Raw genomic sequence first — 18,073 nt, 5'->3', positions numbered from 1 at the left:
TGGCGACATGGAAAGACTTAATAATCGATTTTTTGTTCATTTAAGTGAAATTTACAGTACTTATATTGTAGTTTACTGGGTTTTGAAGTGGATGTATTTTCTCTCTGCCAAAAGGCGGCTTGCACATAAAATTTGCTCGCCAAAGGGAAAAAGTACTCGCATTTGCGAGCTGTGGCTTGCCAAACAAGAGTCCTGAAAGGGGCTCTGCAACCAGAACAGTAAAAAAAAAAAAACACACACAACGAGGAACCTCTGAATGGGCTATCCCGATCGCATTATTGATCAATAAAGCATGTGTTTACATTCAGGCTGTTCAAGGGAAAATGCTTTGAAAATACAAAGGAATTTCTAAATAAATGTTGGAAAATAAGGGAGAAAAAAATAAAGGAGCTCAGCAACCAGAACAGTGGCAAAAACAACTTAAAGAGGGGCCACTGAAAAGTTTATCCAGATCGCACCATCGATCGCATTCCCCATCACGAGAATTTCCCGTCAAAACAGCAACGAGTCTCCGTCACAACAATTCACACCTTGGATGATACTGTGTCATTCATACATTATTATTATGCTCAACAGTTGTTTATTTAGCTGCCCCAAGACTGTCTGCAGATGGGATTGTATACAATGCTGCTGCTTCTTCTCTATCGAGTTTGATAAGGATCGCATTCTCCAGTGACCTTGACTGGGTACATGTGAGATAGGCAATGGATTTAGGCTTAGGTTAGCTTCTTTTACAGCTGCTAGGCCATTTAGATTGGCTTTAAACTTTTTTTGGACTCGTTTGGGTGGGTTTTGGATGGGGGGGGGGAGGCTAAAAAACGCACCCCTGTACTTTACTCGTTAAATCTACCCCGAGATATGATACCCCGCCTAGTGATGGGTTTTTACTTAACCAATTGCATCGTTAAACCGGGGTATGTCTGAACATAACAATAACACCATGCTTTCTTGTATGGATCTCCCATACAGGGGTTGGCCATGGTACAGCTGAAAATTTTTATGGACTGGAAGCTAAACCAAGTACCAAAACAAGTAATTACTTCCCAACAGTTGCTGGAAGCTGTTTGGGAAAAAAGAAGCTTGCAATGTGTAATAATAATCTATAACAATATAATTCTCAGCTTTGACTTAACTCTGTGTACAGTAACCCAGAAGAAGATCACCAGTGACTGTACTTGTGTCTGAATGTTTCCTTCCTCAACATCATGAGTGTCTAGCTACCTAACTTGTAGCTGCACTTCACCCTCATGGTCCTACGCTCAAGATCAATGGTACCCACACATCTACTACCTACATTTTTAACAATTCAACATGATAATCAATACAGACAGATCTGATCCAGTGAGTTACCATCAGAAAGTTCTGTCACTATACTGACGGTAAATCGTATATTACACTGAACCGAAACTATTGTAATCTGCATGTACTTAATAATGTGGAGAGAGAGAGAGAGAGAGAGAGAGAGAGAGAGAGAGAGAAAGGATGGTTATTCTAGTAAAAATTAAACTAATCAAGTCTTCGTAACATTCTCACCCTGGGATGTCTATTTCATTTCTGTTGTCACACAATTTTATTCAGTTAAAGACAGACTTCACATAAGGAGGACTGGAAACAGCCAGCAATAGTCCCTCCCTTCACCAACTGAGAGACAGAGAGAGAGAGAGAGAGGGAGGATGGTTATTCTAGTAAAAAATAACTGATCAAGTGTTCATAGCCTTCTCACCCTGGGATGTCTATTTTATTTCTGATAATGTCAGACAATTTTATTCCGTTAACGAGAGACTTCAAATAAGAAGGACTGGATACAGCCTGCAAAAGTCCCTCCCTTCACCAATCAAATAAGAAGGACTGGATACTGCCTGCAACAGTCCCTTCCTTCACCAATTAGTTCTTCCTAATTTGTATACTGTAGTCTGGTGGAATCCTGAGTAAAATAAAAATTACATCATAATGAAACTGCCAGGGTCTTGTGAGGAGTACAGAGCTCACCTCGGTAGAACCTGTAAATGCCACTTTGTCAACGTCCATGTGAGAAGCAATGGCAGCACCAGCAGTGGGACCATAACCTGGGATGATGTTGACAACACCTGGAGGGAACCCAGCCTCAGCCACTAGTTTACCCACATACAAGCCAGTCAGGGGGGTCTGCTCTGCCAGTTTCATTACAACTGTGTTCCCTGAAGATACGAACAAACAAGAGCAACATGAACAGGTCTGCAGATATAAATGAAAAAATTTAGAAAACTGCAGTACTGTAATACCATGTGCACTTCAACATGTAGGCCACAATATAAAAGTATCAACATTACAACCAATACAGTATAGACCTGTAGCCAGGGCTGGTCCAAACTTCCAGGCTAGCATAAGAAGTGGGAAGTTCCAGGGTATAATCTGTCCACAAACGCCCACTGGTTCATGGCGAGTATATGCAAAGTGTGGCCCATCTGTGTCAATAGTATGTCCATGGATCTTGTCTGCCCAACCAGCAAAATAGCGAAGGTTGTTGATGGTTTGTCTCACATCCACCATGAAGGAGCTTGAATATGGTTTTCCATTATCTAAAGTCTCCAGACTCTGCCAGGGAAATGAAGCAGATACAGAATAAGGAGCAAGTCTGTTAACTACATAACTGTGTTGCATGATTTATATGTCCAGATGCATTGTTTGCACTGTTTTCAGTTACTCCTCCTACTGTGCAAAGGCAGTGCCTGTGAGTGTTTAAGGCACCAAGTTTATTGAAGGTCTTTGCACTGGTGATGCTTGTGTGCAAAGAAAAGACATGTGTGAATCTAAAGCATGTACAATGCAAGAAATCTGGAATATCTATCTCACGGAAGTAAGTTATTCAAGACTATGGTTTACCAGGAAAAGTCTGGGATTCATGTCTGTTTGGAATGAAGATAACGATGATTTTGCGTAAACCTGTGTAAACTTTAGTGAGTAATTAATGTTGGAGCTGGTTTGCTGCATGGTGAATTTTGGAGTGTGGTGAAGCTATATCAAGTCATCAGCATATAACAAGTCACTGCACACTTTCCCAGGGTCATCAAATTCTCATGCCAACACACCCTCAATACTGTACTTTTTCTCTCAGTCACACACTGCAATATACATTTTTTTTTTTTATTCCAATGTACCAAACTCTAGGCATATACAGTACATCAGTCTGATCCCGTGTCCCAGTAGTCCTCTGGCATGCAATGGATAGTTGCACACCTTCTCATTATCAATAGGCACTATACTCTTTTCACCTTACCTTTGTTCAGTTTTCCATCCTTCTGTGGCTAATTTAATTTAGCTCAATAGCAGAATAATTATTATGGCCCTACACACTTTCAATTTTACTTTTTTATGGCTAGCATAAAATTCCAGTGTTAATCTACTGCTACAACTTTGCATTCAAGATGCAGAGATGGCAACTTTAGGCATAGTAAAAAAATGAATAAATAAATGATTAAAAAATAATAATAACTTATATCCACAATGAATACAAGCTAGTTAGGGCTGTCTCATTTCAAACTGGTGTTATGGTATAAACAGGTGTATTTCTATAACAAGCAAAATGTACAAATAATGGTGCACGATCCACAATGACATGAAGAAGTGCAAGTGTCAGGCTTGAGTTATGATCACTAATGACTGCTGCTGATGGCCTTATCATCATCATCCTGACCCTTTTTCCGATCAAATGAGAGGGACGAGATAAGAGAAAGTACAAAACTGGGAGAACTAAAAAAGTGACACAGTCATTTCTTTGTTGTTATTATTGTTGCTGCAATCCAAGGATCATCTGGTGAACCCAGTGGAAATCACAGACTTCAACTGGTCGCTCTCAGAGGTCCTATATTGAGGTCATGCTGAAGGAGTCTGTTGTGATAGTGTGCTGCACGTGGTGAGTAAGTGTGTTTTGGTGTGATGCAGAGGTATTTACCAGTTCTTGGAAAACCACAGCACCAGTACATTCCTGTTGGTATGTGGACTGGTTTTTCTGCCTCTCCCAAACTGGTACAGGGTATAGTGTATCCAATCAAATAGCCAAACTTTGGAAGCATATAATTAATGCATACTTAACAAAAACGATAAAGTATGACCAAGTATTCCTATTTTCAACTTTTCTTTCTGTTGCATGATTACTGCCGAGGCAATTATGGTACTGGTATCTACAGGGAGAAAATATTACTATTACCTCCTGTCTTTCTTTCCTTCATTCTTTCCTTGTCCTTCTGCCTACAAGTGAATTTACACTCCCTCTTCTGTCTTTCTTTCCTTCATTCATTCCCCTTCCTTCTGCCTGTGGGTGACTACACTAAGTGACAAGCCAAATGGTTTCCTATACACCAGGAAACCATTATTATGCTGAGTGGTAACCATATAATCAAATTTGGCACCTGGTGGTTTAGTGGGTAATTATGGCGCTCCAATCGGATTGAGCCGGTGAAGGTTTATACCCAAGGGATAGTTGGGGTTTATTGCTCACATAATGCCACTCATGGATGAGTGAGGCTGGTCACTCTCATCCTATATGTTAGGACCAACTTGCCTAGTCCCAGGCTCCTATGTTCCTCGTGGGGTAACGTAGGATTGGATGATGGATGGATGGATGGATATATCAAGGAACAGTACTGTAAAAGTTTGGCATTTTTTGGTTGTTGCTAAAGACAAAAGTTTGTATATTTTACAATAAACCTCCAAGTCGCCCTGTTACCCACCATTTGACTACCCTCCCCCCAGGTTGACGAATGTATATATATATATACAGTATATATATATATATATACAGTATATATATATATATATATATATATATATACAGTAGAACCTCCTTGGTCCGGACCCCTTTGATCTGGATTTCTGTTAATTCGGACAAAATTTAAAAATAATTCAATTCAATTTTTTCAATTGCCAGACGCCATGTATCCCAGACGGGGTGGCCAATGGCTTAGAGTTAATTGTTTTACAGGGAGGGGCACTAATCCTCCACCAACCCCACTTGACACGTAGGGATGCCAACAGCATCTGGTGTTCCCAGGCGGTCACCCATCCAAGTACTAACCAGACCCAACGTTGCTTAACTTCGCTGATCGGACGGGAAGCGGTGTACTCAACGTGGTATAATATGTTGAAAGCAATTCTAAAGTCATTTTCAGTATCGGCGCGGAAAGCGATCGTCATTCGTTTAGTCTCGGATCACGCTAGGTCGCAACATGGGCGCCTGTTTAAACACAAGCTAGCATTCGTTCCATCAACTAGTTCACCAACCATTTATATTTTTACGCTGTACAGTATTTCAGAAGTTAATCCTCCTTACCATGCCCCTTAATGCAAGTGTAGCTTCTGCAATGAATAAAGGTGTTAAAAGGAGGAGTCTGTTTACACAAAAATGGGTCAGAATATTCTGCAGTGTTTAATGATTACTGTAGGTTATTTTTTGTACTTAAATGTGCTTTACTTGTACATCAAACATTAGCTTCTTCCCCATATGGACGTTATCAATATGCCAAAGATGACAATGTATTTTTTGCCTACATAAGTTTTATTTTTATACCAAATATTACAGTTAATTACAGTAATTTATTTATTTTTTCTGCCTACACGGGCCTTAGTCACTTACTACAATTTAAAATGTAGGCTAGTTTCTTGTCATGGCCTTACCTGTAAATTATGCAATACAAAACTATCGTACATGATTACTTTGGTTATTTTAGTATCCTTATATTATTTGCAGTTATGTAGGGTTGACATATGCCACATATGTTAATAATTAACAAACATACCACATGTAGATAGTTTTTGGTATGAACTGGAGATTACCCTGATGGTCCGGACAATCTGCTAACTCAGACAACCCTTCCCCCCACATAGTCCGAATGAGAGAGGTTCTACTGTATATATATATCTCTCTCTCTCTCTCATCAGCCGTTTGAGTGTCCTCTGCAGGACTGGCCTATACCGACCGAAGTGGGGACGATACAGCCAATTTATCTCTACCAAGTGGCTTAGGCTGTCTAGTAGAGATTGTATGTGGGGTAAGAAGTGCTTATAAGTGTAACTGTAGTGTTGGAGTGGCTTTGGATGTGTGTGTAGTCTGTGAACCAAGTGTAATCGGCCCGTGCAAGCCAACTGGGTGCAAGCATACTTAATAGTAAGCGACACTGGTTCAACCACAATGCACCTTGTGTCCACCAATGCAGTATGTGGCCTGAAGAACGCTCCCAAAGTTTACTACCCTGGCGAAGCATGAACCCTCGTTCTTCAGTGTATGAAAACGCACACTTTACAACAGTACCACAGAGGCTCCAACATATATATATATATATACAGTATATCCATCCATCCATCCATCATCCAACCCCACGTTGTCCCACGAGGAGCGCAGGAGCCCGGGGCTAGGCAGTTGGTCCTGACATTTAAGATAAGAGTGAACATGTGTGTATATATATATATATATATATACAGTATATATATATATATATATATATATATATATATACAGTATATATATATATATATATACAGTATATATATATATATATATATATATCAATCAATCAATCATTTCCTGTGGCACCCTCGGGGATGCATAGGGCCTCGATGAACTCACACCACCACCTCCTATCTTGTGCTAACTCCTCAAGATCTCCCCAACACTCATCTCCAGCTTCCCGTCTCATTGTCCTCACCCACGTCTCTTTTGGCCTTCCTCTACCTCTCCTACCAAGTGCCACCCACCCTGGTGTACCTCGTACTATTCCCTGTCTCCTATACACATGTCCTAGCCACTTCCATCGTGAGAACCTAACATATTCATCGACCGGCTGCACTCCCGTTATTTCTCTAATTCTACTATTTGGTATCCTTTCCCACCACTTAACTCCTAATATTCTTCTAAGTGCTTTGTTTTCAAACACCAAGAATTTATTTTCCATAGTCACTGTGCTGTACCAAGACTCGTGTCCATAAATTAAGATACTCCTAACCATTACCTTATAAAGTTTGATTTTTGTATGCACAGAAAAATTGTTATTATTCCAAATATTTTTAAGCATATATATATATATTTTGTGGTAGGTGGGGGCGCTCACCATCCACTCATTCAATGCAGTGCTGCTCTCAGGTCTCTGCTTTTTCCTCTCAATCCTTCTTTCCTTCCTTCTTCTTCTGTCTTTCTTTCCTTCATTCTTTCCTCGTCCTTCTGCCTAAGGGTGACTTTACACTCCCTCTTCTGTCATTCATTCCTTCATTCTTTCCTCTTCCTTCTGCCTGTGGGTGACTTTACACAGAGTGACAAGCCAAATGGTATCCTGTACACCAGGAAACTATTTACAACGCTGGGTGGTAACCATATAACCAAATTTTGGTGCCTGGTGGTTTAGTGGGTAATTATTGTGCTCCAATTGGATTGAGCCGGTGAAGGTTTATATCCAAAGGATGGTTGGGGTTTATTGCTCACGTAATGCCACTCAGGGACGAGTGAGGTTGGTCACTCTCATCTTAAATGTCAGGACCAACTGCCTAGCCCCGGGCTCCTACGCTCCTCATGGGGCAACGTAGGATTGGATGATGGACGGATGGATATATATATATATATATACAGTATATATATACCTGTATATATATATATATATATATATATATATATATATATATAAACTATATATATAAAACTCTATATATATATATATATATATATATATATATATACTGTATATATATATATATTTTGTGGTAGGTGGGGGCGCTCACCATCCACTCATTCAATGCAGTGCTGCTCTCAGGTCTCTGCCTTTTCCTCTCAATCCTTCTTTCCTTCCTTCTTCTTCTGTCTTTCTTTCCTTCATTCTTTCCTCGTCCTTCTGCCTAAGGGTGACTTTACACTCCCTCTTCTGTCATTCATTCCTCTTCCTTCTGCCTGTGGGTGACTTTACACAGAGTGACAAGCCAAATGGTATCCTATACACCAGGAAACTATTTACTACGCTGGGTGGTAACCATATAACCAAATTTTGGTGCCTGGTGGTTTAGTGGGTAATTATTGTGCTCCAATTGGATTGAGCCAGTGAAGGTTTATATCCAAGGGATGGTTGGGGTTTATTCCTCACGTAATGCCACTCAGGGACGAGGGAGGTTGGTCACTCTCATCTTAAATGTCAGGACCAACTGCCTAGCCCCGGGCTCCTACGCTCCTCATGGGGCAATGTAGGATTGGATGATGGATGGATGGATGGATGGATATATACAGTATATATATATATATATATATATATATATACCTGTATATTTATATATATATACAGTACCAACCCGGGAATGTGATGGCTTGTGCACTCCACACTCACTTGCGAAGTACAGTATCCCAACAGATATGTGAAAGACATTAAGCTTTTTAACTGACTAGGGTAGTAAGTAAGTATAACCTGAAGTGGTCAGAATTAATGAACAGTAAATTTAGCTAAAATAATGAAAAAATCTTGCTTGAATTATGAAAAATGTTGTCTTTGCCTAGACAGAAATTGATGATTAACAATAATTATTCACTAGTCATGAGACTTATGGGAGAACTGGGACATCTGGTTCACAATCAAGAACAATATATTCACAAACATTGTCGATCCAGTCCCTCCAGTCTGGTTGGGGGTTAATATTCGGGTAACAGTTAAAAAACTGGGCACAGATCTTGTGACCTGATTAAATTACATTAATTATCATGTTATATTAACTGGTTATCACAGAAGTCTGGTGGATCAATTAACCACAGTCAAGATCTGAGTACTGTACAATGTTTAACTACAAAATCATGCAATGCATATGAAAAAATACGAGAATCTAATCAAGAAAATATGAAATTCCAAGACAGCTTACAGAAAGGTACACCTGATCCCGCTCTATCAGATCAGCCAGACGGTTCAGGAGACGACCACGTTTGGATCCATCCATTTGACGCCATTCTGAGTTGAGCCTAAAGGCTGAACGAGCTGCTTTAACTGCCTTTTCCACATCAGCCTGTGGAAGCAGAACATGACAATCTAGAGAAAAGAGGGCTTACTACATTAACACCTTCAACAGTGACTTTTTAAAATTGTACCTGGACAACCGTAAGACATAATTATTTAACTGAACTTTAGTCATCTATCTCTATCAATTGCCAGACACCTCAATCCCATAAGGGGTGGCCACAAACAAATCACCTCCATGTTGCCCTGTCCAATGTCATTTCACTGCCTTGCTCCCAGCTCACACCCTCCTCTCTCATATACCTCTACACTCCCTCCCTCCATCTCATCCTCAGCCTCCCCCTCCCTCCCCCCTCCCCTCCACCTCACTCGCATAACTCTCCTCCTTAGTCTCTCACTCTCCATTCTCTCCACATGGCCAAAACACCTCAGTATATTTCTCCTGACGCCTTCTATCATATCCACATCCACACCACAATGCTCCTTCACTTCCTCATTTGTCAGTCTGTCTCTCCACGTAACTCCACATGCTCCTCTTGTATAACTCACTTCCATTGCTCTCACTCTTGACTTGTTTCCAGACTTCACTTCCATACATAAGAGTTGGTATACTGTCATGCAGCGAATTTTTTACTTCCATGCTAACTTCCCTGTTCCTTACCACTGCTTTCAAAGAACCAGCAAATGTTCTTCTCTGTTGTACCTTTTCAAGCACTTCATCATCTAACCTTGCATCCTTACTCATTACTACCCAAGTACTTAAATGCACTCACATTTTCAATATCCTCCCCATCCAATGACACTGTACATTCAGTGGTTTAAATTCTCTCAAAGACCGTATCTTTATGCTGCACTTTTAGATCCCGTTTCTTACATACTCTCCCAAACTCATTCACCAAGCCTTGCACTTCCCCTTCGTCTTCATTTAACAAGACAGTATCATCTGCAAACAACAGTACAGGGAGTTTCCAAACACTGCCCTCTCTCATTAGGGTCACTCAAATATCCACTGCCCAACTTTTATCTCATTTATAACCCCATCCATATACTGACTGAACAACCATGGGGACAGGACACATCCCTGTTTCAATCCAACATTCAAAGAGAAAAATTCACTCAGTTCACCATCCACATGCACTGCAGCCTTAACACCCTCGTACATACTCTCCATGGCATTTCACAACTTCCCATTTCCACCATATATACTTAATACTTTCTACATTCCTTGTCCATCCACCCTGTCATATGCTTTCTCCAAATCCATGAAGGGTGCATACAACTTCTTTCCCTTCTCTAAAAACCTTTCCATGAAAGACCTAAGAATGAATATCTGATCTAGTTACAAAACTTCTCCCCTTCCTAAAAACCTCCCTGTTCTTCTCCAACTAATTCCTCACACTAATTACGGTAAGTACTAAACTGGAAGGAATTTGACTGCCATGTGGAGGGAATGTAAGAAAATGTTCTGGAAGGAGGTAAAGAGAGTCAGACAGGGTGGCAATGAAGTTAGTAGGGGAGTGAAAGATAAAAATGGTAGATTACTAGTTGAGAAGGGAGAAAAAGTGAGCAGATGGAGAGAACACTTTAAGGAATTGTTGAACATAGAGAATGAAAGTAAAGCAAGAATAAGTGGCTGGGGAATGGCTGGGAGAAGAAGGGAGGTGAGAAGACAGGAAGAAATCAGTAGGATGGAAGTTGTGGAAGCAATGAAGAAAGTCAAAATGGGGAAAGCCCTACGAGTTGATGGAGTGTGTGGAGAAATGCTGAAGCATGGGGGAGAGATAATAGTGGAATGGATGTGGAAGATGTGCAGACTGGCCTGGGAGGAAGGCAGAGTCCCAGAGGATTGGAAGTCAGGTATAATTATTCCCTTGTACAATGGGAAAGGGGAAAAAGAAGTGTGTGGTAATCATAGGGGCATTTGTCTTCTTAGTGTAATAGGGAAAGTATACGGTTGGACACTTATTGACAGTTAGGGAAATAACAGAGGAATTAGTTGGAGAAGAACAGGGAGGCTTTAGGAAGGGTAGAGGTTATGTAGACCAGACATTAATTCTAAGATCTTTAGTGGAAAAGTTTCTACAGAAGGGAATGAAGTCGTATGCGGCCTCCATGGATTTGGAAAAAGCACATGACAGGGTGGATAGACAAGGATTGTGGAAAGTATTAAGAATATAATTATGGAGTAGATGGGAAGTTGTTGAATGCTGTGGAGAGTATGTATGAGGGTGCTATGGCTGCAGTGTATGTGGATAGTGAACTGAGCGAGTTTTTCTATCTGAAGGTTGGGTTGAAACAGGGATGTGTCATGTCTCCATGGTTGTTCAATCTGTATATGGATGGGGTCATAAAAGAGATACAAGGTAGGGCAGTGGATGTTGGAGTGGCCCTAATGAGAGAGGGCAGTGTTTGGAAACTCCCTGTACTGTTGTTAGCAGATGAAACTGTGTTGTTAAGTGAAGACAAAGGGGAGCTGCAAGGCCTGGTGGATGAGGGGAGTGTGTGTAAGTAACGGAATCTAAAGGTGAATGTAGGGAATAGTAAAGTTATGGTCTTCGAGAGAGGTGAAGTCAGTGAATGTACAGTGAGGCTGGATGATAGAGAAATGGAAAATGTGAGTACGTCTAAGTACTTGGGTAGTGTGATGAGTAGGGATGGAAGTTTGGAGAGTGAAGTGCTTGAAAGGGTACAACAAGGAAGAAAGGTTGCTGGTTCCTTGAAGGCAGTGATAAGAAACAGGGAAGTGAGAAGGGAAGTGAAAAAGTTTTTACATGACAGTATTGTGATACCAACTGTAACGTATGGAAGTGAAGCTTGGACATTGTTGGAGGGACACAAGTCAAGAGTGAGAGCAGTGGAAATGAGTTATTTGAGAGGAGCCTGTGGAGTCACATGGAGAGACAGACTGACAAATTAGGATGTGAAGGAGCGTTGTGGTGTGGATGTGGATATGGATGTGATAGGAAGCGTTAGGAGAAACACATTGAGGTGGTTTGGCCATGTGGAGAGGATGGAGAGTGAGAGACTGACGAGGAGAGTGTATGTGAGTGAGGCGGAGGGGAGGAGAGGGAGGGGAAGGCCAAGGATGAGATGGAGGGATGGAGTGGAAAGGTATATGAGAGGGTGTGTGTGAATTGGGAGCAGGGCAGTGAAATGGCAGGGGACAGGGTGACGTGGAGGGGATTTGTTTGTGGCCACCTCGTATAAGAGATTAAGGCATCTGGCAATAGACAGATAGATAGACTAAACTGGTGAAACACTGTAATTTACGTAAATTATTCATCAACACAACAATGCAAAATATAACTTTCCACTTCTCCAACCTTCTCTCAGACTAAATACAGTATCCACCAGTGGTGGGCAGCGCAAACGAAGAAGGACCTTGCGCAAGTGCAGTGCGCAATCCACAGATCACTACCTTGCACAAGCGCAAGTGCACAATTTGACAAATATTTAGCTTGCGCAATATCGCAAAGCGCAAGCGCAAACCATTTGCATATATTTGTGGGAATTGTTTTAAAATAAAATATTTAGATATTTACATAATATAGCATACTTACTTCCTTACTTTTATTTATTATTATTTTCTAGTATTTGTACTTTGCGCAAGTACTCAATCTAATATTTAGCTTGCAATGTCACAAAGCGCTAGCATATATTTGTGGGAACTGCTGTGAAATACTGAGATATTTAAAGAAATTAACATACTTACTTACTTTTATTATTATTCCATCTATCTATCTACTGCCACACGCCTTAATCCCATAAGGGGTGGCCGCTGGCCACAAACAACAAATCGCCTCCATGTCGCTCTGTCCTCCACCATATCACTGCCCTGCTCCCAGCTCACACGCCACTCTCTCATGTACTTCTCCACTCCATCCCTCCATTCCATCCTTGGCCTCCCCCTCCCTCTCCCCCCCTCCACCTCACTCACATACACTCTCCATGTTAGTCTTTCACTCTCCATCCTCTCCATATGACCAAACCACCTCAGTGTGTTTCTCCTAACGCTTCTTATCACATCCACATCCACACCACAACGATCCTTCACTTCCTCATTTGTCAGTTTGTCTCTCCATGTAACTCCAGTTGCTCCTCTCTAATAACTCATCTATATCCACAGCTCTCACTGTTAACTTCTGTCCCTCCAACAAGGTCAAAACTTTACTTTCACACATTAGAGTTGGTATCACAATACTGTCATGTAGTAACTTTTTCACTCGTGTAAGTTCAAACAGAGAAGTGAGCGGGCTGCGAAGCAGAGGGACGGAAAACAAAGACTGTGATGTTGCCAGTTTTGCTTTTATCTGCATTTTCACAAGATGTTTTATTTAATAATTTAATACAGATATATAATAGCTTACAATTCCTTACAAAAATCATTAAAACATATTATTTAAATCAAATATCCACAGCCTAATAAATTATTAGGTTGTGGATATTTGATTTAAATAATATGTTCTAATGATTTTTGTAAGGAATTGCATATGCTACTCTTAATAAATAATGCATATGTAATTTACTATTATTTACTACTACTAATAATTTTAAAAATATTAAAATAAATTATCTCTGTTGAAGCATTTTCAGAAATGCTACTACCCTCCGTTCCTCCCGCCTCTCCCCAGCAATCCAGAACCCTCACGTCCCGCCCGAGCCTGCCCCATCCCTTGTCCAGACATACGGGAAGCTCCCAAGACCACATGTCCCTTGGACTGTGCAGTGCACAATCCACAGGACAGGTGTGCAAGGCAGGTGTGCAAGTGCAAATTTAGTTGTGCAAGTGCAACTAAATTTGCAATTGCGCACCTGCCTTTTCATGTGAAAAACTGCAATTTTGCACATGGTCTTGTGTGGTGCACAATGCACAAACAATATTCACCGGAGCGCAACGGTGTGCATTTACGCTTTTCACAAGTGTTTACACACCTGCCCAGCACTGGTATCCACCAACAGTCACTTCTTCATTTTCCATGTCTTAGTTCTTGCACTTGGCAGTGGGCACTGTACATGCAAGTTGGTAATATTCAGCAAAATCAGTACTATATTTTCTACAGTATTTGCAAACTTCTAGAACATGCTTACATGCATTATGCAATGAGTTTCCTTTGTATCTTATCACGTAATTAAACAGCACTTACCTTATCACCCTCCTCTATCATAGCAATGACTTCACCGGTGGATGGATTAACTGTGGGAAACTGTCGCCCACTTTCTGCCTTATGAAACTCATTGTTGATAAATACCTGCAAAAAATTTCCAATCATTAGAAGACAATGTGATGCTATATTGTATTAAAAATATCAAAAAATCTTAGCAGACACTTTACAATATACCGGTACCAGAACTATATTAGCATTCACAAAAAAGGTGTCTAGCCATTTTGTAAAAATGGCCAGACACCACTCACTCTTGCAAATTGGGATCTTTGAGTAAAATTGCAAATTCGATTTGGCTCTAGAATCTAGGTATTCCAGCAGGTTACTTCTCAGATTGCCTTGTTTTAATGAATTGTGGATATTTTATATAGTTTTCAAGGTTAGTCCATCTGGCCATTACATAATACAGTAATCAATTAAAATGTTGGTGGTTCCTAACCCAGTTTATTTTATGTCCCTGTACATAAAAATTAAAAGTTACTTTACTTGACTACCTCTCTCATAAAGAACTGTAGGAGAGATCATTAATGTAATTACATAAGTACCAGCAATGACACACAGCTTGAAAGTTCATTCCAACCAAACATTGTGATCACTGTCACCCTTTCAAGAAATGACAGTGCTTAACCCGTTCACTGCTCATAGCAGTTATTTGGAGGTGTTCGTGGTGCGCAGACATAGAGATAAAAATGAAATTTCCCAAAGGCCAAATTTTGTCTTAGGAATTGAGAGAACACATGCCAAAGTATATAGTGACAATATATTAGCTCGATATTTACCTTGGTAAAGTCATGGATGAACATCGAAGTGTCTGATTCCCTATTGGAATGTATGGTTTTCATTTTCTTTTTCAGTTTCGGTTTTGAGGGCTAAAACATGCTTGCGTGGGTTGGCCTTGGTCACCATGGCACTATATTCGAAATTCACCTGCGCAGCCAGGGCTGTATTAAGCAGTTGCACTCGGAACAGCCCAGGCTGTATAGAGCAGTTAACGGGTTAATTACCTTACTCATTTGCTACTTCATGAATAAACATCTCTTATCCCTCCAAAATACAGTTTTTGTAATTCAGTACCATTCTCATATTAATCATTATCTAAACATAAATGAATTTTCCTGTGCCATATGAGTTTGCTTTCCATTTTCCCAGCATCCACAGAACATATATATTCCCACTTTTTTGGCGACTGTTGGCAAAATCTACTTTTTCTTTTTGGGATGGACTGATGATGGAGACTAAGTTCAATTAATTTATCTTTTAATCCATGATCAATGAATTACAGTAGATGCTTGACTTAACGAACCAATTCAGCCAACCCCCATTCAGTTATCTTGAATTTTCCGCTAAATTGAACTCCATAACCAAGGCTCAAGATAATGGAAAATTTTTCGGTATTTCAAGCTATTTTCCACTAAATCCTTGAAGGCAACCCAAACCCAGCAAACTATGCTAACTCTCAATGCTACACGTAGCAGTCTGAACCCATAATTGATCCATCCATCCATCATCCAATTCTAAGTTGTCCCACGAGGAGTGTAGGAGCCTGGGACTAGGGAAGTTGGTCATGACATTTAAGATGAGAGTGACCAGTCTCGCTCATCCCTGAATGGCCTTACATGAGCAATAAATCCCAACCAACCCCTGGATATAAACATACACCAGCTCAATCAGACTGGAGCACCTTAGTTACTCACTAAACCACCAGGTTCCATGATACAGTTATATGGTTACCATCCAGCGTAGTAAATACCCACAGAAATGCATTATTGTGTACATAATTTCCTTAACAGAATTATGCTCAATTTAACATAAAGTTTCCACTAAGTAGGGCAAAAATACCGGAAAAAAATAATTCCGTTACCTCAGGCTTCCTCTAAATCTGTGTTTGTTAAACCTAGCATCTACTGTATCATAATGCCTGACAACAAATCTGAAGTCATTTACCAAAGACACACCATAAGCAAAAATTGTTTAGGGGCATTACCATATGTCTTCAGATGCAGGTTGACTAATAAGCATTAATGAATATTATACAGTACCATGTGGGTAACCTATTCCTCACCATCATCATAACTCTCTTTACCATTTACATGAGATGGACAGAATCTCAGAATATGTAAAGCACAAAAGTAGAACTATCTAATGGGCCCCCCAAATTCTTGGTTCCAGTAACAAGCCAAGCAAAACACACAAAATTGTGCTTCCATAATACATTACCTATGAGATGGAGCCATTCGAACGACTGTTAGGTTAAAAAGGGGTTGCAACCCTCGTCATATGCACCTCTGTACATATCTCATCCATCTAGTAATTGCTTTTGTCATTTCTTTTGGTTTCTCAACTTCTATACTGTACCTCCTCTAACACAGACCCTGTTTACACAGTGCCCGTATGATGTGCCAAAATTTGATAAGGTGCTTCAAATATCCACATGGTGACATCATGGCCAGGAACTTAATTTCTGTAAAAAAATTTGAGGGGTCTGAGGTAAGCATCTACCCCTTTAGAGGCACTGAGGTCACTGAGGGTCTATAGTTGGCAGCTTGAAGTCTACCATGGTCACTGGTTAGACTTTTCCCACTTTTTAAATTCCTTTAAGCCTTATTGTGTCACTGTCTCATGCCTCCCTTATCTCCAGACAGTAGGCTGTGCCCTTCGGAAGCACATCTGTAGTCTAACTGGGGTCACAGAGGGGGTTTTTAGCAGACAAGCTAGGGTGTGGAGAGAGACTTGGTTAACATATTAGCTTCATTATAATGAGTTATACAAGCCTGCTTACAAGGATTCTACACACTGGGTTAACACATCAGCCATAAAGAGGAGATACAATTGTACATTATTATTCACACACTGATATTATTAATCGACTTTTTATTTTTTTTTTATTTTTTATTTTTTTTTTTAAGCCTTCCACACTACCTCCTATCATCAAACACATTCATAAACTGGTAAAACAACACCCTATTCTACCATTTTTTTTTTTTTTTTTTTTTAAATACCACAACGGAGGAAGGAAAAACAAATGGGGAAAAAAAAAAATCCATACACCAGACTACTGGTGTCCTCCATTCATAAAATATCTGTAACAGTTAGACTTGAACAGTTGTGGGTTGAAATTTGGAGGAAAACAACTCTGGGGAAGCAAGTTCCAGAGAGATGCAGTTCGGGGAATGAAAGAATTCTGATAGGCAGAAGTTCTGTGATATGGTTGAGTGACATTCCAGTCATGAGCGCTACCAGATGCCCGTGTAGCACGAGGGAAGGCATGGAGAGGCGGCACCATGGACACAACCTCGACTGAGCACTTGCCAAAAAAATATCTGTAAAATAATGCAAGGGAGGCAACATTCCTTCTTACTTGCAGGGGAGGTAGTTTATATGTAATGGCAGAGTTGTTAATGATTCTAACAGCTTTATTCTGAATTTTGTCCAGTTGTCTCAATGCAACCTCTCCACAACCATTCCACAAGGGTGAGCAATATTCAAGCTGAGAGCGCACATGACTCTTATAAATTATAGCTAACTGCTCATCGGTGAAGAAGTTACGGACTCTGTACAATAATCCAAGTTTCTTTGAGGCGGCCTTAGCAAGTGATCTGACATGAGAGGTCCAGTTGAGGGCACTGTTAAGTGAGACACCAAGAATTTCAATACTTTTGGAGATGGGAATATTAGTAGCACTGAAGGTAATGTATGAATCTGGCAATATCTGTCTATTAGTAAACTGTACATATTTAGTTTTACTAGCATTAAAAGAGACAAGGTTGTTTTGTCCCCATTCACTGATTGTAGCTAGATCTTGATTTATGGAGATGGCTGTACTGAGTTGAGCGGTAGAGATATCAGACTTTGTAAATGGATGTCCGAGTGTGAATGAACTATGTAGTGTTGAGTCATCTGCATATGAGTGAAAGGGATTGTGAGTGACAGATAAGAGATCATTAATATGAACCAGAAATA

General features: G+C 40.3%; 1 protein-coding gene and 1 pseudogene across 1 annotated transcript in view; both read right to left on the bottom strand.

The window, feature by feature from the left end:
* Aldh (Aldehyde dehydrogenase) overlaps positions 1–18,073 on the bottom strand; it is a 71,005-nt gene that overhangs the window by 39,634 nt on the left and 13,298 nt on the right. Inside the window, exons 2-5 of the mRNA XM_080276141.1 lie at positions 14,096–14,200; positions 8,860–9,000; positions 2,328–2,574; positions 1,990–2,177 (exon numbers count right to left, since the gene is read on the bottom strand). Coding sequence (XP_080132267.1) covers positions 1,990–2,177; positions 2,328–2,574; positions 8,860–9,000; positions 14,096–14,200 — 681 coding nt within the window. The remainder of the gene's footprint in view (positions 1–1,989; positions 2,178–2,327; positions 2,575–8,859; positions 9,001–14,095; positions 14,201–18,073) is intronic.
* On the bottom strand, positions 5,005–5,124 carry LOC145404792 (5S ribosomal RNA; annotated as a pseudogene).

This window comes from Coenobita brevimanus, chromosome 64 (assembly GCF_032717465.1).
Source record: "Coenobita brevimanus isolate Jiangsu-jjx chromosome 64, ASM3271746v2, whole genome shotgun sequence".
NCBI classification, from domain to species: Eukaryota; Metazoa; Arthropoda; class Malacostraca; order Decapoda; family Coenobitidae; genus Coenobita; species Coenobita brevimanus.
The sequence above is the reverse complement of the archived record's forward strand: the minus strand, read 5'-3'. Positions and strand labels throughout refer to the sequence as shown.